General features: G+C 31.1%; 2 protein-coding genes across 6 annotated transcripts in view; one reads left to right on the top strand and one right to left on the bottom strand.

Annotated features, from left to right (window-relative positions):
* Positions 1-3,810: 3,810 nt before the first annotated feature.
* The window catches only part of LOC107605903 (uncharacterized), a 54,502-nt gene continuing 33,830 nt past the window's right edge, over positions 3,811-24,482 (bottom strand). For 3 of the 5 annotated variants that reach the window (XM_088493859.1, XM_088493858.1, XM_088493860.1), the window contains 9 exons: positions 23,126-23,383; positions 22,227-22,943; positions 20,675-21,496; positions 19,276-20,013; positions 16,679-17,509; positions 15,751-16,494; positions 14,720-15,547; positions 13,981-14,057; positions 3,811-4,060 (listed from right to left, as the gene is read on the bottom strand). In XM_088493859.1, coding sequence (XP_088349985.1) covers positions 14,031-14,057; positions 14,720-15,547; positions 15,751-16,494; positions 16,679-17,509; positions 19,276-20,013; positions 20,675-21,496; positions 22,227-22,943; positions 23,126-23,383 — 4,965 coding nt within the window. In that variant the 3' untranslated portion in view covers positions 3,811-4,060; positions 13,981-14,030. Of the gene's footprint in view, positions 4,061-13,980; positions 14,058-14,719; positions 15,548-15,750; positions 16,495-16,678; positions 17,510-19,275; positions 20,014-20,674; positions 21,497-22,226; positions 22,944-23,125; positions 23,384-24,482 lie in introns of those variants that run through there. The other 2 variants (XM_088493861.1, XM_088493862.1) reach the window with 2 other exon arrangements.
* Positions 5,248-6,123, top strand: LOC148554131 (uncharacterized). The gene is made up of 2 exons (XM_088495002.1): positions 5,248-5,441; positions 5,532-6,123. Exons 1-2 carry the CDS (start codon positions 5,248-5,250, stop codon positions 6,121-6,123), a joined length of 786 nt encoding a protein of 261 aa, XP_088351128.1.

The raw sequence follows: 24,482 nt of genomic DNA, 5'->3' as shown, positions 1-24,482 counted from the left end.
GTTACATAAAATACTATCAATGCCTATTAATCGGCATCTCAATAAACTCGGCCTACTCGGCCTTTCAATGGTACTTCTCCATCAAATTCATGGCATCTCACCACAAAAACAATTTTACCTAAATAAACATGTTTGGCTTCAAGCCACAATCACAAACCAGATAAACAAACCACTTATCATACATCAATAATATTATATTATAATCATAGCATGCAATCAGAAGCATCCAAAGTTGTTTTTTCTCCAAAAAATAGTAGCAAAATAAATGTTACAAATAAAACATCAACCGAAAACCAAAATAATTTCCCAAAAATAAATTATCCACAACAACCACAGCCTACTGAACATTTTCACCCCCCTCCTCTTCAGCACCGTCATCTTCAACCAGGGCCCCATCCCGAACAATCTTACCCAGATCCATCTGATCAAATTCAACATTAGGAGCTAAGAACCTGGCTTGCAAAGAAGCTTGCTCAAACCCCTCAAGAAAGGAATCTAGGATCGCTGTCTCCTTACTCTTTTCCAAACCTTTTAATTCAGCAGTCAACTCCACCATCCAAGTACTCATACTCGACAGATCAGCCTCCTTCTTTTTAATATCCTCCACCTCTTTTGCATAATTTTCCTTCGTCAATTTTAACTCTATATCAAGCTTCGCTAACTTACTCTCCAATTCTGTAACCCTTGCACTCTTCAAGCCCAACTGTTCCTCCAACTTCACATCTGGCTTCTGCTCAACCACTTGACGATGTTTCTTCTCTTGGCTACGCCCCAAACTCGCAAGCCAAAGTCCGACAACCTTCAAACGATAAACAGAACGTTATATCAAACACATACCAAATCAAAAAATAAAATAGTCACTCATGTACATACCTGCATATACTGGTCGATGACAACGTCACCAACCTCACCAGCCAAAGTCACATCGGCCGGTCCTTGACAAACTTCATCCGTAACGGCCATATATGGAAAATCCTTCCCCCACAAAGATGAACCATCACTTTGCTCGGCCAAGTCATGCAACTTCTTATGATTCTCATAAAACATTTTCAGCTCTCCTACTGGAACCTCGTCTGGAAAATCCTCAGACTCATCAGACAAATCCACCAACTCATGCTTCCTTTTTTTCACCACAACATTTCTCCTGCCCGGATTGGGCTAATTAACCTCGCCAACCCCTGCAACCTTGTCAACCTTAGACGACGAACCTTCCTTGTCCAAATTTTTGCTTTTTACCATTGACCTCAAAGTCGCAGCAGACACTCCTGGATATTTTTCACCTACAAAAGAAGCCAAAACACACAGTTACATTACAAATCGACCTTACTAAAAACACAAATATTCAAACCCTCACCTAAATATTCTATAACGGCTTCCCTATTATCCTCCCACTGAAGCAAATCAAACACCGAAATAAGCTTTTTCCTATCAACAGCCTCAGTTAGGTATTCTATGATGCACTCATTCCTTGCATTTATAATCTCTGGGCCCAGAATACTCTGCAGCTCCGAACACCACCAGACCGAAAACCTCTCCCCAAAATGCTCGTCCATATAAAAAAGGAACTCCCCCTTAGAATTTCTCACCTTTAGATACATTTCCTTGAAATTTTTGAAAGAGGATTTGTACAATTTGAAAACACCAAAACCCGGCGAACTGTTCAAATTTACCCAACCCCCCTTCCAAACCCCTTTAGCTTGAAATAATGAAAAGAACAATTCCACAGTTGGTTCCTCTTCCAAAAAATCCATAAGAACCTCAAAAGCCCGAAGGAACGCCCATCCATTAGGATGCAGTTGGGAAGGTGCGCAGTTCAGCTGCTTCAACACTTGACACTCGAAATCAGTAAATGGAAGTCTAACCCTCAACTCCTCCAAAACATTACTATACATATAGAAAAACTCAAAACCCTCCCCTCTGTGAAAAATCCTGTCACCTGAAGAATAGGGAAGTAACTCCAACCGAACCCCAGCACCCACCCTAACAATCTTACTACTATCAATATGCTTAATAGCATCTTCATCCAAAAACAAAGATACACGATTCTTCACGTCCTCATTAACCCAGTCATAGGACCAATCAATCTTCTCTTTTTTTCTCCCTTTCGAAACCCATCCGAAACCAACAAATGATAGAGGAGAAGAAGAAGAAAAACAAACAAACACAGGAAAAAGAACAGAGAAGTTAGTACATACCTCGTTTACTCATTTTTTGCTTCCAAATGCCTCTGATAAACAAAAAATAAAAGAGAGCCCAAGTGAAACCCTTCAGGATTCCAAGAGTGTTTTAATTAAACACACTTTACCCACATATTTTGATTCCACTGCCTTCAGTCAAATCAGTTACATCAAAAAATGTAAACTACATTGGAACCACGCACGTGTATTTAATGCTATGTCTCTGTCACTAAAAAACCACAATTTACCATCATTAAATGTTTAATAAAGCATTTTGAACTGGGGGTTACAGGGCCTCACCCAATTGACCGAGTTACTCGGTCACTAAATAACCGATCTACGTTCCATTAATAAGCTCAACCTGCTTCATTAAACACATTCTCAGGCTAAGCTTGGGGGCTATGATCCGACCGTTACAAATATCAGGTCATAACTCGGCATAATAACTCATAACTCGGCCAAATAAAACACAGATCGGCGTTACACGTTACAAGCCAAGTTCAACGGCCTACATACTAGAATCGTAACGTCAGACCAGACATCATCACCCATTAAGCCTTATTATTATTCTTCAATTCAGACAATAAAACAAAAGCATAACTGACTTATTTTACTCGGCATATAAAGGTACAACATCTTCTCTTAAAGAGGACACATTGAATTCTCAATACTAACTTAAATTTTGGAGTGCCTTTGCAGGTACACTCCCCCCTTGTTCCTTGCTCACACTCTGAGAAATTGGACATCTCCTTGGAGCAAAGCTCGGATTACCAAGCTCAAAGGTCGGCGCCGAAGATAAACAACTCAGCATCGACTCCCAGAGACCGAGCTTTTCCTTCAGGTATCCATACAAGAACATATATATTTTGATAAATCTTTTAAAAAACTAACTCTAATAACTATATGTTAATTATTTTTATGGAATGAAAAAAATCATTTAAAATTCGGCCCCTCCATATTAAAATTTCTGGATCCGTCACTGCCCATAATTATACCCATATCGGGACCAGAAACAGAGTGTCATTTGCTTCATTAAAGTCCTCCAACTAGCGTTTAAGATTAATGACATAATTATTAAACAGTCATAGTGCTCGTTTTCTACCCTTAATATATCAGTCTCCTTTACAAAAAAAATTGGAACAAATTTCCTCCAAACTCTAATACTTTAAACCCAACTAGTTGAGATCAGATGGTTTTCAATGCTCCGTCCATCGTACCTAGGCTAAACGATCTATCAGCCAAAATTCTGTCAATCAAACTTTTAGTACAATTCTAAAGACTTTTTTCTACCTCCTTTTCATCAAAGAAAATAACTTCTTCATCTTCTTCTCCCTCAAACTCATCCCTTCCAACATTCTTTTTACCTCCCTGTTCAGCCATGACTCCCTATAGAAAGCACCACTAAATTGATGTATTTTTTATGGTCAATGTGAGATCAACTGTGTTTTGGACTCTATTAAGAAAAATCCTAATAGAGTATTATATATTAACCGTAAGGGATAATTGTTGGCTAATTTAAATGCTTGATCATAGCTTCAATAGTTCAAATAATCTCATAGATTAAGTAACAACTAAAAAATAATTATTTAAGCCCAAAATGTCAAAACTTATGTGTTTCATAATTCATGCATAACTAAAAAAAGGAGCACAAAACAAGAAAAGTAATGCATATGATTTCAACGTACATATAGCTATGATTTGGATTTTTTAATAGTTAACATTACATGCAAAATCATATCAAAGCACTTATAAAATCTTCAACAGATTACAATTACTCGATGACTTTTGCAATTTTTAACTATTAAAAAAATGCTAGAAAAACTCTGCTAATGAGTATGTGAGACTGAGACATGAGCCATCTCACGAGAGTGTTGCGCTGTTGCCTGTGAACCACATAAATAAATTGGTAAATAAAAGTTACCATGTTCGATTTGTGAAAAAAAGTATTTGTATTTATTTATTTTTCGTGAAAAGATATGCTTTGAATTAGGTTTAAAAAGTTGTTATATTTATTCAGTTCTAAGGTGTTTATAACTTGATATTCATATTCTTACAAAAATAAGGTAATATAATGAATTTATTATTCACTAAATTTTAGATATTTAATATTTAATTATGTGTATTAAGAGTGAAGTTATAACTAAGTCTCTGATTTCACTAAAAAGTCTTGAAGCGGGAGTACGTACTCCTTATCTAGCACCCTATGGAATCGTCCACGCTCTGCTAGGATTTTACTGCGCAGCCTCCATGGTTACACATTTTTTTTTCTTTTCTTCGTTAAAGTCTTTTCCATCTTCTTCTACTTTCTTCTCTTAATTTTTTTCCTGTTTTTAATTCACCCCCACTTGTTCCTTAATTTTCGTTTTCTCTCCCAATTCATTCCTATGCTAGATTTCTCTTTTAATTCACTCCGTTTTCTAATTCACTCATTCCATATATCTTATTTCACTCTGGAATCATCAAATACCATTCCTGATTTTCTCTACACCATGTGCAACAAATCAAAGACTCAAAACCCCCATATAATTGATAGTGATCAGGAGGATGATTTGATCGTTTTAGCTTATGAAGATGTTTCTGAAGGAATTCAAGCCTATACACAGAGCCTGTCTGGAAGGATTTTCTCAGATCTTTTCCGTAGGTATCATGGAAGGAGCTCTCTAGGTAATATGGAATAAACCAGAAGGATTCAGAGTAGTCAAAAAATCCAAGAACCGGTTTCAAGTTTTCTTTGAGAATGACTCTGATGTGACTCGAATTGAGAGGGGTTCGCCTTGGTTGTTCAAGAGAATCTATCTCAAGGATTTCGCCTCTAACGCTATGACGGTGGAGGGTGCTAGCCTTCAAGTGGCACCCAAAGAAATATGAAGCTGCTCTCATGGAATTGTCGGGGTTTGGGGAGACCCTTGACAATCCACAATCTTAAAGGGATTTACAAATCCTACTCCCTCGAGGTTGGTTTTATCTGTGAAACAAAAAACCAATCTCAACAAGTTGAAGGAAAACTAAGATCTTGTGGTTTTAAGGAATGGTTTATTGCGGATCCAGATGGATTATTAGGGGGTTGGCAATGGCATGGAGGGATAGTTGCACTGTTCAGATTTTACAGCATGGTAGATTTTTCATTGCGGCATCAGTTCTGACAGCTGGTTCTAATGATCCCTATCGTATTCTAGGTGTTTATCTCAGTTCAAATGATCAACATAGAATAGCTCAATTTGCTGAATTAACTTCAGTCGTCCAACAGTTCAATGGTAAGGTTGTGTTAATGGGTGATTTTAATGCCATTTCTAATCAAGTGGAGAAAGCAGGTGGGGGTGTTAAATCTTCTTCTTCTATTGAAACCTTTAACAGTTTTATTGATGATAATTCCCAAATTGATATTGGTATGGTCGGAAGACCATTTACTTGGTCGAATAGACGGAGTAGTGATGAGTGGATACAAGAAAGACTGGACCGATTCCTTGTAGGAGTTGATTGGCAGCAACTCTATCCCAATGCAACGGTTCTTAGACTATCAGAATCAGGGTCGAATCACTCCCCTCTTCTCTTAGACTCTAATCCGAGAACTGAGAGATCTAAACGGCAATTCAAATTTCAAGAAAGATGGTGTTCCAATGATGAAATAAGGCAGATTGTTAGAGAGGTTTGGCACGAACAGATTGATGGTTCAGCCATGTATATCCTAGCTCAAAAAATAAAGCGTTGTCGGCATAAGATTGTCAGATGGCAGCAAGAACACAAATCTAATTTGAAGGTGGAGATTGATTTACTACAGTCTGAATTAGAGGAACTTCATTTAGCAGGAATTCATGGAGGTGACATCATTTCCGAAATAGAGGACAAACTTGAAAAAGCGTTGCAAAATGAGGAATCTTATTGGAAAGATAAGTCTAGAGTCAAATGGCTCAAATCTGGTGATCAAAATACAGCTTTCTTCCAATAGAAATTTAGAAATCGAACCCGAAGGAATAAAATTTGGCAACTATCTGGCAGTGATGGTGAAGTGGCTACCTCAAATGCTGGTATTGCTTCTGTGGCTGAATCGTATTTCAAGGACATCTTCTCCTCCACTTGTCATGAGAACCCCGAATCTCTATTTACTGATTTTGAACCTAAGGTTACAGCTCATATGAACCGTAGTCTTCAAAGACCAATGACTATGGAGGAAGTGAAACGTGCAACATTTAGCATTCATCCTCAAAGTGCTCCAGGAGATGATGGTATGACAGCAAAATTTTTTCAAAGCTTCTGGAACATACTTAGTGGTAATGTGTTTTGAGCAGTTAAGAGTTTCTTTTTAAGGGGCAGAATTTTGAAGGGTTTTAACCACACTCAGATCTGTTTTATTCCCAAGATTTCTAATACTAAAGATATGACTCAGGTAATACCAATAAGCCTATCCTCAGTCTTTTACAAGATTATCTCTAAAGTACTTGTACATAGACTTCAGGGTATGATGAATAGACTAATTAGCCATACGCAGAGTGCTTTTATTAAAGGCAGATTAATCTCTAATAATATCCTAATTGCTCACGAGTGTATGCATTACTTGAAGAACAAAAAAAGGGGACTCAAAAATGAAATGGCGCTAAAATTATATATGAGTAAGGCATATGATAGGGTGGAATGGCACTTTCTTTGGTTTATATTGGAGAAGTCTGGTTTTGACTCCCGGTGGATCATGTGGATTCGAGAATTAGTGACAACTGTTTCTTATTCTGTCATTGTGGAAGGACAACCCTATGGTTTCTTCAAACCAAATAGAGGTATTTGACAAGGAGATCCTCTATCTCCCTATCTTTTTCTTTTCTGTGTAGAAGGTCTCTCCTTCTTGCTACACAAGACAGAACAAAATAGACTAATTCAAGATTTTCAGATACATAGACGATGTCTCAAGGTCAACCACCTCCTCTTTGCTGATGATTCCATCTTATTCTGTAAGGCTAATCCTGAAGCATGTTCAAACATCCTGCATTTATTGAATTCTTATGAAAGCATCAGTGGCCAGAGGGTAAATCTTAATAAATTTGCTGTATTCTTAAGCCACAACACTCCCTCCACTACTCGTACACTACTGGCTAACTCTATGAATATTTATCATATTGGGGCTCAGGATAGATACATTGGTTTGCCTTCTACAATCTCTAAATCGAAAAAGGCTTCTTTTAGTATGATCAAAGAGAAGGTTCGGAAAATAATCCAAGGGTGGAAGCGCAATCTTCTATCGTCAGGTGGTAGACAGGTATGGATTAAGGCAGTGGGAGAAACTATTCCTATTTATACACTGTCTTGCTTCAAGTTGCCTGATGGTTTAATTTCGGAAATTCACTCTATACTTTCTCAGTTCTAGTGGGGACAAAAAGGTTCTGAAAGACGGATGACTTGGATTAGCTGGGACACTATGACTCGCCCACGAAGAGAAGGAGGCCTTGGATTTAAAGATCTCAGAATCCAAAATCTAGCGCTTTTAGGTAATTAAACAGTTTTAGCGACTCGTAACACAACCTTCTTCCCTATTATCCAAAATCCTAAGAGGTAAATACTTTAGCAATGGTAATGCTATAACAGTAGAAATCGGAGTCTTACCTTCTTGGGGATGGAAGAGCATATTGGAAGGCCGAAAGATTGTTAAAAAAGGTCTTAATTGGGCTGTGGGTACTAGAGAGAATATCCGAACATTTGAAGATCTTTGGCTGCCTCCTCCGTACCCTTTAATGATTTCTAACATGCCAAACAGACAGGCTATTTCTAAGTTGGTTCCAAGAGTTAAAGATCTAATTACTGAAGATAGGAATTGGAATCAGAATCTCATTCAAGAGTTATTTCCCCAAGACGTTGCAAACAGGATTTTTTCAGTTAAAATTCAGCAGAGTAGGAACAAATTGCAATGGGATTTGAACAAATCCAAGTAATATGATACAACTTCAGATTACCGAATTGGCTATTTATTTTACCATCTGCCTCTGGAGCTTTGCCCTAATTATATGCAGCAGAAAAAGCTGTGGATTGATCTATGGAAGTTGAACTTACCTCACAAAATTAAGCTATTTATCTGGAAAGCTCTCTATGGCTGGCTTCTGGTGCTTGCTCAGATTCATCACTGCATCCCATCTATATCACCAATATGCCCCTGCTGTCATGAAGCAACAGAAACAGTCACTCATTGTTTGATCGACTGCTCTAGAATTAAAGATGTATGGTCTCAGAGTTATCTTCGTGACTGTCTTCCCCCTCATAGTCCTAACGACTTTTGGACATGGTGGACTGCATCAACAGAAATGCTTAACCCGTTGAAGAATGCTGACCGTAATCCCCAATTGCTTGCCATCGTTTGCTGGAACTGCTGGAAAGCTCGCAACCAATTAATTTTTTAAGGTTCTACTTCAATGTCGTCTGTCATTCTAGCAAGCTCTGTCAAGTTGTTCCGCGAAATCCAAAGAACTCCCAGTTTAGGTCGTCATCTCTATGAGGCAAACTCTTAGTTTCATTCAATTTGATTTATCATTCTTTCTTCTTTAAGATTTTTCTTCGTTTTTCGACCATGCACCGTTGGATGAATATTTTCAGTGTGGTGTTTTAGAAAATTCCCACATTTTATTATGCTGTCCTATTTTTAGACATCTTTATATTTCATTTTTCAATAATTAATGAAATATAACCTATTACTTTTGAGAAAAAAAAAGCCTCTGATTCAGTACTTTTTGTTTGACTATTTTTTTTTGGGACTATTTTTTTAATCACAAATGTGATTCTATGTTTCAAGTTCCAATTACGTGAAGCAATAAATTATAAATTTTGCATTAAATAGTTACAATTGAAAAAGTGATTGAAGAAATTTATTTTTCTGCCAACTTTAACTTTTATTCTCATATGTAAGAAGAGACACAACAAATTAATCATCAAAATTCTCATATTTGATTTTTTTTTATGAGTTTGCTTTACAAGTAAATATTTTAATTTTTTTATGATATTATTTTTAGTTCTTTATGCTAAATTTTTATTTCTTATCAATTTTTTATATATATTTTTTATTCATATTATGTGTGTTGTTAATTTTTTTTTTTTTTGAATTTTTTTTCTTTAATACTCTCCAATACATATTGTTGTCTTTTTTATGAAATTTTTAGTATTCATTGTTCATATAAAACTTTTAACTAATTTTATTAATACAAATTTCTTTTATAAAAATTTTCTTTGTTACTTTTTATTTGGCTTTGTATTTTATTGTTGAATGTTGAATTAGGATGTAATTTGTTTATTATTGTTAATTATTTTATAATATAAATTATTAATTCTATTAAAAAAACTAAATTAAATAAAAAAAACTTTAGAAAGAGTATTAAAAAATATTAAATTTTCACATATAAATTTAATTTTTTTAAATTATAACAAAAAATGTTTAAAAAATAGTTTTGAGTAATATAAATCCATGCCCCCTTTTAATAATTTTTATGTAAACGTAATTTTAAATAATATAATTCAAATAATATTTATTTTATTATAATTTATTTTTATATAAAAATTACTAAATAAAAATTATGTTAATACTAAATTACTTTTTATTAAAATTAAATTTAAATAATCAATTTGATAAAAATTTCATTTATAAATTTTAATCCAAACAGTGGATTTGATCGGAACATCAAACGAATACAAAGAGTAACACGTGGATAAAATGATGATGTGAGAGCATTAGTAGTCACATAATAATGAGATTAGTAATGAGGAACTGAGGATGTAGCAGAGCAAAATATGGATGTACAATATGATAGCACCACAACAAAGGAGAGTAATGTAATGAGTGAATTACCAACCCTATCTTTGAACGTTTTTTAGAGTGATGATTTATTTTAATTTTTGTCTTTTATATTCGTGATACAATATGTCATCAAAAAAATATATATATATTCGTGATACAATATAATTTTTATAGGTATTTTTTCATCAATTTTAAACAAAAAATACTGATATGTCAAATTTAGAGATAAATAAAAATTTAATTATTTTTAAATTTAAATTGGTTAAAAATTTATTTATTCTTATTCTTTAAATAATATCCTTTTTAAATTATTTTTTTATTCATTATATTAATATTTTTTTCAATAAATTATTGAATATATGGTATAATAAGTACAAACTAATTAATAAATTATTTAAATTTTTAAAAATATCATTTATTGTAAAATATAATTTATTAAAAAAATATATTAATATAATGAATAAAAATAATTTAAAAAATATATTGTTTAAAGAATAAAAATAAATAAATCTCTAACTAATTTGAATTTAGAGACAATTAGACTTTTATCTATTTCTAAACTTGACACATCAATATTTTTCGTTTAGAATTAACGAAAAAATATCCACAAAAACTATATTATATCACAAAAGTAGAGGATAGAAATCGAAATGAATCGTTTTTATTTTAAAAAATCGCATTATCATTCTAAAAAATGTTCAAAAATAGGTTGATAATTCACTCTCATGCAAACGACTTTGTACCATGTCTTTTTGTAATCTTTCCATTTTGAGTCAAGAACATAACTGAACTTTCTAAAAGAGAAAAAATCTTTTGTGTTGGGCAGCTTTGTTTAATAATATTATTATACTAGAAGTCTCAAATCATCTAAATAGTAAATACACAAACAAAATAGTTTCTTATAATTGATAAATAAAAAATTCACCTCATTATTTTCCAAAATGAATGCCATAAATTATACGCCAGAAGTAATGAATTAAAAGGACAATTCACCTAAATAAATTATTTCACTTTTAAAATTACACAAATGCATTGTTTTCAAAACGAGACACAAATGCATTGTTTTAAAATTCGCTGCTGTCAGCCGCAGATTATGGTAGCATGGAAACTGCGGTTGCCTGTCGCGGTTTCTGCATGATTATGGTTGGTCATAAACCGCTACTGGTAGTAGCGGTTTATGTGCATTGGGACACGTGTGTAAACTGCTAAAGGCAGCAGCGGTTTACGTTGAGTATGAAAACAAATAGTAAAACTAATCTTTATCTAAAAAAATAATTACAAAACAAATAATTAATGGTATATACTATTTAAAATAATATCATAAATAAAAAAATTTAATTTCTCATTTCACAATATAATTTAAAAAATATAAATATGCATGTAATAAAATTTTTTTTTGTATTTATTATTAAAAGTGAAACCAAATTACAAATAAAAAAAATACAATACTTAAAGTATTAAATTATATAAATCAAGACTAATTTTTTTTATTCTCGTCTCTTTTAAAATTTATAAATAATAAAATAATTTATTTTTAGTCAAAAGTTCACTAAATCATATATTTTTTTCTTTAAAAATCACTTCATTCTCTTTTATTTATATCAACCATACAAAGGAGATTCGGAGAGTTTAGAACATGGGTTGTGTTCTTTGCTGCTGATTTGCATTTGAGGTTCTAGCTAAATGATTTTTTTTTATTTATGTAACTTTGTTGTCTTATGCCAAAAAATAAAAACTATTTGTATTTTATAGTTGATTGATTGGATAAATAATAGTGATAGCATCATAATTTTGATGAATAAAATAAAAAATATAAATATGCATGTAATAATTTTTTATTTGTATTTATTATTAAAATGAGACTAAATAGCAAATCAAAGAGTGAGTATTCAAAGAGTACTAAAATATATAAACTAAGACTAATTTTTTTTATTTTCATTCCTTCTAAAACTCATGAATGATAAAATAATTTATTTTTAATAAAAAATTCACTAAAAATAGCAAATCAAATAAAAAAATTCACTATTTTTTAGTGAATTTTTGGCTAAAAATAAATTATTTTATTATTTATAAATTTTAAAAGAGATGAGAATAAAAAAAATTAGTCTTGATTTATATAATTTAATACTTTGAGTATTGTATTTTTTTATTTGTAATTTAGTCTCACTTTTAATAATAAATACAAATAAAAAATTTATTACATACATATTTATATTTTTTAAATTATATTGTGAAATGATAAATTAAATTTTTTTATTTATGGTATTATTTAAATAGTATATACCATTAATTATTTGTTTTGTAATTATTTGTTTAGATAAAGATTAGTTTTACTATTTGTTTTCATACTCAACGTAAATCGCTGCTGCCTCTAGCGGTTTACACACGTGTCCCAATGCACATAAACCGCTATTGGTAGTAGCGGTTTATGACCAACCATAATCATGCAGAAACCGCTGCAGGCAACAGCGGTTTCCATGCTGCCACAACTCAACGTAATCCGCGGCTGGCAGCAGTGGATTTTGTGTTTGTGTAAACTGCTACTGCCAGTAGCGGTTTCCATAGATATGTAAAACAATGCATTTACGTCTTCGTTTTGAAAACAATGCATTTACGTAATTTTAAAGATGAAACAATTTATTTAGGTGAATTGTCCGAATTAAAATTTAAAATATAACAATACTAAACAATAAATTTTGTATTTTCATATATTATTAGTAGGTAAACACTATATTAATTTATTTGACTTTTCTAGTTTTCTTGATGGCCAGTAAGTATCTAAAAAAAGTGTTTTAACATTTTATTAGTCGGTAAACTTGATTTAATCATTGCAAGATAAAAAAGTTCAAAAGTATTATTTATAGCTAATTAGCTACAAATCATAAATGAAATTTCTTTTGATAATACTTTTATTGACAATTTTTTTCCTTCAGTAATTACCAAATATTAATAAATTTTTTTAACACTATTTGACCATAAAAAACATTTGAATAATTCTTAAAAATTTAATGACCACATCGAAAATATCATACTATTTTTTTTTTACAATAACTTTGACTAGATTACTCATATATATTTATAAATTAACAAAGCACCAGTAGTATAATGCATAATATGTGTATGGATCGGACTTAATACTTAATAAGTAAAATTACTTTATGGTACGTAAAATAATACATTGTTTTAATAAGCTAAATTAAATTTACTAATTTAGTATACAAAATATATTTGACGTTGGTGTAATGTGTAAATATAGTTCCTTTCAATTTTACTTATAAAATTGAATAAATAGCCATTGCTCTGAACATTAAAAATTTGATTACTAACAAAATTAACGAAAAGATTAAATTGACATTATTATACTGTAACAAAAATATTTAATCATTAAATTTAATTTAAAATTGATTTCATAAAATTTCTAAAATATTCTTTTCATTACCTAAAATTTTATTTTTTATTTTTTGACAAAATCTATGAATATCAAGCTAAATATTTGCTTTTTGATAGAGAGAAAAATATGGAAAATTACATGCTTTAGTTTGGCTAAGTGGTGAGTTGCTTTGTGACGACTATATGCTTGACTTGATTCAAATGAGTGCAGCAGATCTATAAAAGTGAGAGTGAGAGTGGGAAACTGGATTATTAAAGTGGATTTTAGTTCTGATTTCGGTTTTTGTTGTGGTTGAAGAGTAGTGGAGATGGAGTTGGTAATAAAAAGGGTATTTTTTGGAAGTTTTATAACATTTTTGATGGAGTCAATTTTAAATTTAATGATTGGATATTACTTATTAGTATATTACTAATCTTTTACAAATATAATATTAATTTAATTTTTTTGTTATTAATTTTGTCTGCGATCAATTTTTTTATAATAAGAAATGACTATTTAATCTATAAAATTAAAGGACGAGAAAAAAAATTTCTGTTATAAAATAACTAAATAACTGGAAACCAAATTCTATATATTGAAAATACTTTGCTAATGAATTGAGAATTACTTCCAATTAGAATCTTCAAGTTGTAATTGAAAAGAAGACTTACTTGTACACAGATATTGCATGAAAATAGAGGACTTGACTTTGCAGGTGACCTTAATTCTCATTAGAATGTGAGACTTCCTGATCACCAAAAATAATAAAATCAAAATATCTATTCTTAGTATGTGATTTCATCAGTTTTCCATTTTGATCTAAATCATATATAGACGTACTAAATAGGTGAAAGTTAGAAGATATATATATGGAAAGGAAAATTAAAAACTAGCTAGGTTCATTGTCTTACATATGTAAATTATATATAAAAAGAATGAGAATTTTACAAATTTCCAATAATATTATATATGCGGTTCACAGTTAATGAATTTTGTAATCAAGACTATGCTCTATATATTAGTCATCACCATGATTAGTAGCCTTCTCCCTACTTAGTACTTACCACTTAAGAGTAATGCAAAAAGAATAAATAAAAAATAGAAAAATACTAAGGAGTCATCATAATTTATTTAGTTTGGTCATCAATTAATTATCAATTCAATTCTTTTAATTTAGTAATCGAACAACATATTTTATATCCCATACTTTTAAATACTAATGACTAACTAAAAGTAAAAAATAATAAATTTTAAAAGTCTTCTAACATTCCTCTAAAAATTAAAGGGTATATAATTGGCAGACTTTATAATCCTTTAACTACATATCACACACTTGCAACAACAAGGCTGTTAACTTTAAGGGAGAATATAAATAAATTTAATGGTATAGTTTCAAAATTTATTGCATACCTGATTTTCTTTGAATAATTGTTCAATAGTAGTATTAAGATCACCTTTCCATCGCTTTCTTTTATTTTCCACTTCAACTCTCCTCAGAGATGGTGCTATAATGGATCCTGGTGAGAAAACCTCCATTTGAGGACATGCTTTGACAATGAACCATATCAAAGATGGGAATATGAGTGCATGTTTCGCATAGCAAAAGCTTCTCAAACTAATTAGAGTAGAGAGTTCTAAGTATTCCAAGTTCTCAAATATGATATCTTCCTCTGCTTCTTCTTCATCAACATTCACAACATCCTTTATCATCTCACAATTTCTTACTATCAACTTTTCTAGTTGCATTAAACTTTTAGCAATGGAGTATGTTATCAAATGAGTCATCCCTTTGCAGTTTTCAACATACAACTCTTTCAAACTTTGGAATGACACTGAAGATGACACCACGCTTACCATATTAGGACAAGCGGCAACTCTTAAACTCTCAAGATTTTGAGGGGCAAGTTGATCAGAGAGAGATTCTTCGGGCCAAATATGTTTGAGATGCTCCATTTCAAAAAGCTCCAATGTCCTCACTTGTTGAGCAATCCTTGTACTGCAATGAGCACTTTCTTCAACAGGAAACAATGTTTGCACAGAACTTTGTCTTACATGAAGAGTCACTACATTGGGAAATATTTCAAGCAAATCATTCCAACAAATAAGTTGTGTGTCATAAAGGCACTGCATGCGAAGAAGTTCTACTTTCGAAAATTTAGCTTCTTTCATATGGCCATTGATCATCATCATTGCATCCTTGCCATTTAGTGCCAATTGTTCCAATGAGTTGCCGCTTAGCTGAAATACCAAGCACCCAAAGCCAAAAAAAAAAAAAAAAAAAATTCTCATTTAATGTCAAAAATAGAGTGAAAAAAATTGGTCCTAGTTTGTTTTATTTTGTTTATTTTATAGGCCTAATTTATTTTGATCAATGCATATGAAGATAAACACAAAGTCATAATAAACATAGCAACAATAATGTAACCAAGACTAGTGATTACCTTTTCAATAGAAAAGAGTGCTTGAGGAATAGGCGGCGAATCATTAATTTCTTCTATCTGATGATGCTGTTGAAGACTTGAATGGTTGAAGGTAAACATTTGTAGTGCCTCACAGTGATATACATTTAATGTCTTTAATGAAGGGCACTCTAAAGTAAATCTTCCCAAATAGAAACTCTTGAGTTTTTCCAGTCGAAAAAATCCCAAGAAACTCAAGTGAGGAAAGCTAAAGGTGATTTCAGTTGATTCTTTCTCCATTGAAACAATATTTTCAACTCCACAAGACACTATGTTCAACTTTTCAATATATGGGAGATCAAGGCATATTGAGGGTGGAAATAGATACAACAGACTTTTGCACTCAACAACATCCACTGTGCACAAGTTTTCAAAACTAACAATTTCGCAAGGGGCTGCATTCCATATGTGCCTTAACTTTAGTAAGCTAGACAAGCTTAATTTTTTCAATTTGCTAGCTTGTTTAACCATTGCTCCATTAGACTTCATTTCTTTCACATCAAACAGTGTTACTAATGAATCACAATTCCGTACTTCCAGTTCTTCTAATTCATGTAGAACTTGCAATGTGTTTGACGTAAAAAGAACATCTGACAAAAACTCACATTTTTGCACCACCAGAGATTTTAAATTGCCAAATAAATTATGGTATTCTTTGTCATACCAAAAGTCTCTCAACTCTGGATAATCAGACAAGGTCAAATGTCTGAATCTACAAAATGATACCTGTTCAATAAAAATTAAATATCAATGGACATAAAAATGGGAAAAAACATAATAACAAGAAAAAGTATGGTCCAATAACATTTAAGAATGCATGTGTGTGGATTTTGTTGCTATAATTTCTCCTTAACTAATAGTTAATGATAGATATAGTAGAAATTTAAACTAAACCAAAATTAAGACAAACCTTATCGTCAAACAACTTGTTTATTGTTCCATTCAAGTCTCCTTCCCAAAAATTTTGTTTATTGTTTTCTTCTATTTGAACTTGCTGAAGATCAGGTGTGCTTGTGTCTCCTGTAGAGAAAATTTCCATTCGAGGACATTCTTTCACCAATACATTCTCCAACAGTGGGAAGAGAAGGGAGCATTTGCATGAGCAAAAGCTACGCAACCTTGGTAAAGACACAAGTTCAAGTGTCTCCAAGCTGGAGAATGCAATTTCTTTGTCTTTCTCATTTTCATTTGCATTCATGATATCTTGTAGTAAATTGCATGATTCAATTTTCATTGTTGCGAGGTTGACAAGACTCTTTGCTGTTGAGCATGTTATCAGATTGATCATTCCATCGCAGTTTGCTACCTCCAAATGCTTCAAGTAAGCAAAGGTAACAGAGGAAGGCACCAAGTTTACCAAACTAGAACAATGGCCGACAGCTAACTGTTCAAGATGTTGGAGAGCAGGGTCAATTTGAAATCCTTCTTTACATATATGACGAAGGTCATGTAGCTGAGCTAGTTTAAGGTCCTTTAGTCGTGTGCTAATTGTGACTTGTCCCTCCTCAATAGCAATGCTTTGATCATGAAATATCTCTACAAAAGAACTCCATCCAACATTTAGTGATTCCAAATTCTGCGCATTTTCCAAAAACCAATATGGAAATGTGGTGACTTCACTTTCAGATAAAGACACACTAAGATGTTCAAGTTTGTCGTATTGGTCTTGTGAATACATGCTTTGCAATATAACCTCAACGTTATTATTGTTTACTCCCAACACTTTCAAGTTCGGAAGTACCTGTTGAATAAAACAAACCAAATATGATTATCTTAGAGATATTTTTATATGAAAAAGTATAAGTAGATAAAGAAAATACTAGACAATATGAATAATAGATGTTCAATTCAATAGGTATACAGATGATTATGTTTATTATTTTTAATTAGATGGTTATTTCTTTTGATTCAATTTACTCATGCTAGATGTTCAATTCACTAGGTGTGCATATAGTTATCCTAATGTTAAGGTTTAAGAAATAATTTGGAATGGAGTGTTTTTTTATTTTATTGGATCAATTGTAGAACTCATTATTCATATTGTTCACAAAAGTCATTGTTTACCTAACAAAATCCTTTTTATATACACCACGAAAAACGAGTGATTTTTCTTTCAAGTTAATTGATTACCAAAATATAATTAAAGAAAGAAAATATATAATAAAAACACAAGATAAATAAATAGCTATAATCAGATATGGAGGGAGTAATAAGAATTTTTAAAAAAAAAAATATATATATATATATATAACCTCTCAGTATTTATACATATTGTACTACTTTCGTCAAATCACTCTGTCTTCTATTTAATTAAATTACAACCATTTCGATTATTATCCTGGAAACCTATAAATATAAACCCACACGTGATTAATGAAAAGGATTTAACCACCCAAATTAATATTATAAAGGCAAAATAATTAAATAATATGTTCATGTTCAAAATATGAATCCAATTATTACTTATTACCTATAGTTAATTAAATGTTCCTATATATTTTTCATTAAAAAAACGTTAAACTGGTACATAACAATTCTTTTTCTACTAATCGACATTTAGCAACCTAAAAAATCAACTTCTCAGTTCTCACCAAACAAGAAAGTTTAACAAAAAATAACAACAATGAACAAGTGAGAGTAAATGTACTCGACATCTTTTATTTCTATAAGCATACAGCACTTTCTTCTTATATAAACAAAAATAAGCTAATCTTGACTTTACCCTCACTAATACTTATATTATATATATTGATTTTTTTAAGTTTACATATGCCTATATACTTTAGTAGCTATATTTTAAGTTTACAATATTGCATTAAGAGAATAAAATTCTAGATACAAAAATTTTAATGATTATATCAAGATTTAAGATATATAGTTTTTCTCTATTTTACTAATTTACTGAAATAATGAAATAAAAAAATAATTTTAAGATAAAGTATTATTTTGATCTTGAATGTTTAGTGATTAATCAAAATATGAAACAATACATGCTCAAATAAAAAATATAAAAAATAATTACTAGATTTTGAATTCAACTACCTTCTTTTTCTTTTATGTTACCAAACTTTTATATTACTATGAATAATTAGTATTTTAATTATTTTTTATTGTTTCTACCATACGTAATAATATATTTATATATTTTTGCGCACAAGTATTATTCGGTTAATGTAAGACTCTCATCCCCTAATAACCACATTAAGAAATTAAATTATTAATAATATATTTTATCTTCATAGATTTATTAACAAAAGCTATCTGGTATGTATAGTGTGTGCAAGATAAAATAAAATAAAAAATATCCCAATCATCCAATTTGAAAATAATATTGTTCGATAAATAAGATCTATAATGTCATAAAGAAAAATATTGATGCAATGGTATAAATTAAATGTTTCACAAAGATTTTTTTTTTCAAAATTAATGTTCATGTAAAGAAAAAGTTTTCAACATGTGAAAAAATATTAAGAAAGTAACTCAGATGAAATATAATATTGTCCATACCTCTTCAACCTTAAGAAGAGGTTGATGTATTGGAATAGAAATTTTGTCATTCATAGCTCTTTCTTGACAACTGAGACATGTATCTTGAAATAACTTCAGTCTTGGACAGTTGAACACACATAAATCTTTCAAAGATTTACATTGAAGAGAATAGATTCCAGAAATGAATGTCCTCAGATTAAGCAGATTTATTAGCCATAGTTTCCTTAAATGAGGAAACACAAATTTAATCATCTCTCTTGGCCATCTTTGATTATCAACTACTTCCACAATCCCACAATTTGATACTTCAAGATCTTCAAGTCGGGCCATATTTGTAGCTACAGAGTATGGAAAGAGACTTTTCAAACATAGACAATCTACAACAGAGACTTCACATAGATTCTGAAAGCTCATAGTTGTGTTAGGATCTTCCTTCCAAATATGCTTCAAATTTGGAAGACTACAAAGAGTCAACTTTCTCAAAAAAGAACATTTCCTTGTTTCAATTTCTTCAGAAAATGTTGAGATATGAAACACAGCTACTAGAGAATTACAGTCTTTTACATCTAACTCTTCCAAATTCACAAGCAGGCCAATTATATTTGGAGAAAATAACACATCAGATAAAAAGTCACACTTGTGAACTAATAGCTTCTTCAATTTGCTAAATATATTGTTCTGAAGTCGGTCATACCATAACTCTTTTAGCTCAGGATATTTTGATAGATTCAAATTCTCGAAACTACAAAAACACACCTGCGTTCAATAAAGTTTGTAAATTTATAACCGCGTAACTAAACGTTAATGATATTTAATATTATTATATCTTTTTTTACTATTAAGCTATGTTTTTGAAAATGAATACTAACTAGAATATACGAAGAAAACTCACAACATGCCACAAGAAGAATGCAAATTCAAAATGGTTAAACTGTTATGTACTTTCAGAATAGCAGACATTATTTTAATCAAATTTTATTTTGACCTTTTGTTTAGATTATTGAAAATGATGAAAATGAGAAGGTAGTGAAAACAATGACCATTAATTCTTATCTATGCGATTTCAATATACTCATGTAAAAATGTAAGCAACAAATTCCCTTAATCATAAAAATATAAATTTTTAATATTCATGTGAAAGAGAAATAAAGAAGGTGGCCTTTATAAATCAATGTTAACATAATGTTTTCATGACATATTAATATGATTTACAACAAGGATTTATGCCCCTTACTTGATTGTTTTCATTTTTCTTTCATTTTGGCAAAAAAAAAAAAAAAAAGAGATAACTAATATAATAGATAGTAATGAAGTTTCTTTTGTTTTTTAAAGTCCTAAGTATTATACTCCAAAGTTAGTCATCTTGCATCCAATTTAGAAAAACCAAAGCAAATCTCATCAATAAAATAAATCATACCTTATCTTCAAACATGTTTTTTATGGTTCCATTCAAGTCTCCCTTCCAATAAAATTGTTTACTATTCTCTGCTGTTAGCACTTTTCGAAGCTTTGGTGTGCTCACCCTGTCTCCTTCAGAAAAGTACTTCATGCGAGCACATTCTCTGACCACTACTTTCCTCAACAATGGGAACCTTAGGAAGCACTTTTGTGAGCAAAACCTACCGAGTCTTGGTAAAGAATCCAACTCCAAAGTTTCCAAGGAGAAAAATGCAATGTCATTTGTTATCTCCTCTCCCTCTTTGGACAATATTTCCTCAAGTGAATCACATTGTTTTACCTTCATTACGGTGAGCTTGGCCAGACTTCTTGCTGTATGAGGAGAAAGTAAGTTTATTATGCTATTGCAATTCGCTACCTCAAGATAGGTCAAATGGCGAAAGGTAACAGAGGAAGGAACAATGTTTATCAAACTTAAACATCCATCAACATGTAAATATTCAAGAAGCTCGAGAACTGGGTCAATTTGCAGTCCTTCTTCGCATATCTGTTGAAGATTTGCTAATTGATGTAATCTCAAGCTTTGGAGCTTTGTACAATTTTTTTCATTTGTAAGCCTTTTATCTTGAAATATCTTCTTAAAGGAACTCCACTCAACATTTAGCAATTTCAAACTGCATATATTCTGCAGAACCTGATCAGGAAAAGCAGAACCTTCGGTCTTGTAACGGGATAGAGCAAGAAATGATATTTTGTTGAAGAAGGAACCTATATTTTGGGTTTGCAATATGTTGGCAGCATCCTTTTCATCTATTCTCAAGTGCTCTAAATTAGGCATTACCTTCAACATATACAAAACGCAATTTACAGTAAGATACTATTTCCAATAAATTTTTAATTCGCAATAGCCTAAGAAAAGAATAAAGAAAGCAAATATAACGTTTAATCAAAATTCAATCCAAACTCACTAATGGTATTTAAAAATCATTAGAAATCAGCAATCACTAGTCTTATTATTCAAATAATTAATTGCATATATAAAAAGGTTTAATTTCTAATATTTTTCTCTCAACTTTTTCATTCAATCAAATTTCTTTCAAGCTTAAATAAATTTTGGATACCTGTAAAATGTTCAATTTTTTATTTTATTTCAATCAAATTTAAAAGTTATCTAATTTAATACAATAACATTGTCACAATATATAATTTGCTATATGATCATCTAAGAAGTCTCTTCACCACAAGGAAAAGAACAATGATTTTTATATTTCTATAAAAAAATAATATTTTTATTAGGACTAAAATAAGAATTTTATATTGACCAAAATCTTATATTAAGCCTTTTGTTTCTAAGATTTGTTTCAAAGTTGACACGAAATCCAATACTCATGCTTGAGAATGCTATTTTGGAAATTGAAAAAATATTTTCTTTGATTTAACTGTACCAATTTTTAAATGTAAAATTTGATTTATCTTTAAATAAAAAATCTGAATGAAAAGTAGAAAATCGTGTTCATATGCATTGGACTTTAATGCAAATTAGCATATGCAATAATGTAAACAATTCATACCTGTTCAGCTACCAAATGTTGTTGTATTGAAATAATATATTCTTCATCTGAAAGCTTTTGATGACTACTTGTAGAAAGGGTTCTGTACAAATTTAACTTCACACATCCTGTAATATCTAGATTTCTCAAAGATGGACATGATAATGTGTAATTTCGTGCATAGAACCCCTTGAGCTTATGCAAGTACCAAAGCACCAACGTATTTAAATGGTTAAACTCAAAGGAAATAGATGAGAACATGGGTTCTTCCTTGAATCCAATAATTTCCTTCATGTATTGACACCATTTAATTGTAAGTTCTTTAAGATGTGAGCAACTTGTGGCTACTGAACATGGAAATACAAATTCCAAGTTTATGCAGTTCTCTACATTTATTTCCTCTAGATTGCAAAAATTAAGAGCCCTTTCAGGATCCTTGCTCCATATTTGTTTTAACTTCCACAATCTTTCTAGAGTAATTTTTTTCAGCTGTGTTTGTTCTGTACTATAATTTTCATCAGAACTCAGTTGAAATATCTCTTCTACCAAAACACAGTCAGTAACCATTAATGTCTCTAGATCATTATATGCTTTTTGCATTGAAGAAGAAAAAATTGCTCTAATTTTTTCACAATTTTTGACTTCTAATGACTTTACTTTAGAAAATTCTTTGTGCCATATTTTCTTCAAGCTCTTCATATTCTTCAAGATAACTGTCTGCAATTTGGAAAATCGAACCTGGATTCAAAAATTTAAAAACCATACATAACTTCTATCATTAAAATGTTAATAAAGAATAAGCACCGAAAAAAGCTATTAACGAAAAATATATGATGTATATTTCTATTCGATTCATAATATTTGAACAAAGGTCCTAATTTCTTTTTTTCAAAACAATAGTCACTATTTAGTTATCATACCTCTTTTAGTGTGACAATATTGTTTTCACTGTCTTCTTCTACAGCTATTATCTCTTCCATTAGATGGCATTCACTTATTTCAAGTTTTATGAGGCTGGAAAAACTGTCCACCATGGCAGATGAGAACAAATACTTTAGACCATCACAATTCTCAACAATCAAATTTCTCAATTTGTAAAAACAATGTCGATTATCCTTCCAAATTTTGTTCAAACTGAGTGAGCTCAACTTGAGAGTGTCCAAATTAGGAAATGCAACCTACATATTGAATATAAAAATGTTAATAAAAGATTGAAGAAATATTATAAAAAGCTTTGCATTCAATAGTATTCCATCCTAATGAGTTTGGAAAACTCTAAATTAATTTGATGATGATCAAACATTATTAAAACAATTAATTATAAAATTGTTAATTTAATCTTCAAAGTTATATTTGCTGATTAATAATTTTGTTGTTTTGCAGGTTATGTACATTGGGCATAAAAGCAAAAACAAAGCCTAAGTGTGCTAATAAAATGCAATCAGTCTTGAGTAAATTGTTATATTAAGTGGCTGAAGTATTGTTGTGTTGGTTGGGCCAGTATTTTTTATATAAGGCCAATGTGATAATAATCAGCCTTGATGAAATTTATATATATAATAAGTGGCTGAAATTATTGCTATAATGGGCCAAATTTTTTATTATTATCTTTAGCCCAAAACAATTTTGGTTTAAAACCAACTAGCTTGGTCCGAAACGAAAGAGAGAGATGGAAGAAAGCTTTGCATGCTTAGTTCGGTCACTCACTTCCTCTCATCATAAGATGGATTTCAAATTTAATTCAAACTCACTTTAATTGCATTAGAATCATGAGAGAGAAATAGCAATTAATTTGATTGCTATCATTAATGATACACACTACTCAGCAAAGGAAAAAATAAACTTAATTAATTTCATTCTCTTTCTTAAGTTCAAAGTCTTTCAATTTCTCTCTCTACTCTCTCCTCACTTTCGGTCACTTCACAGGAAATATGGAAGCTTTTGCAAGATATCAGAGTGAAGAAGATGAAGCTAGAAGCAAGCTAGAAGCCATTGTGATGATGGCATCAAGAAAAAGAAAATCTGAAGTATGGAGTGGCTAAGATCTTTGCCAAAATGGGTAAGATATGGTGAAGTGTTCTCAAGCTCTCCATACCAAAAATGGTGAAGATCCACTTCGGTCAGAGGAAGAAGATCCTTGAAGGGATGGCTTGTCTTTGCTTTTGCTCAACCACTACAGGAGGTAGCTACTGTAGCTACGTGGGGGAAGAGGCAGAAGTTAGAGCAGCTGTCATCATCAAGAACTCATCAAGGGCTAGGAATCCTTCTTGGAGTGCA

This window comes from Arachis ipaensis, chromosome B7 (assembly GCF_059453495.1).
Source record: "Arachis ipaensis isolate K30076 ecotype BB chromosome B7, ASM5945349v1, whole genome shotgun sequence".
In the NCBI taxonomy this organism is placed as follows: Eukaryota; Viridiplantae; Streptophyta; class Magnoliopsida; order Fabales; family Fabaceae; genus Arachis; species Arachis ipaensis.
This window is presented reverse-complemented; position numbering and strand designations above follow the sequence as displayed.

Coding starts and splice junctions, on each gene's coding strand:
- LOC148554131 (XM_088495002.1), top strand. CDS start 5,248: ATGGCATGGAGGGATAGTTGCACTGTTCAGATTTTACAGCATGGTAGA. Junction 5,442..5,531: donor CAGTTCAATGGTAAGGTTGT/GTTAATGGGTGA, acceptor AACCTTTAACAG/TTTTATTGATGATAATTCCC.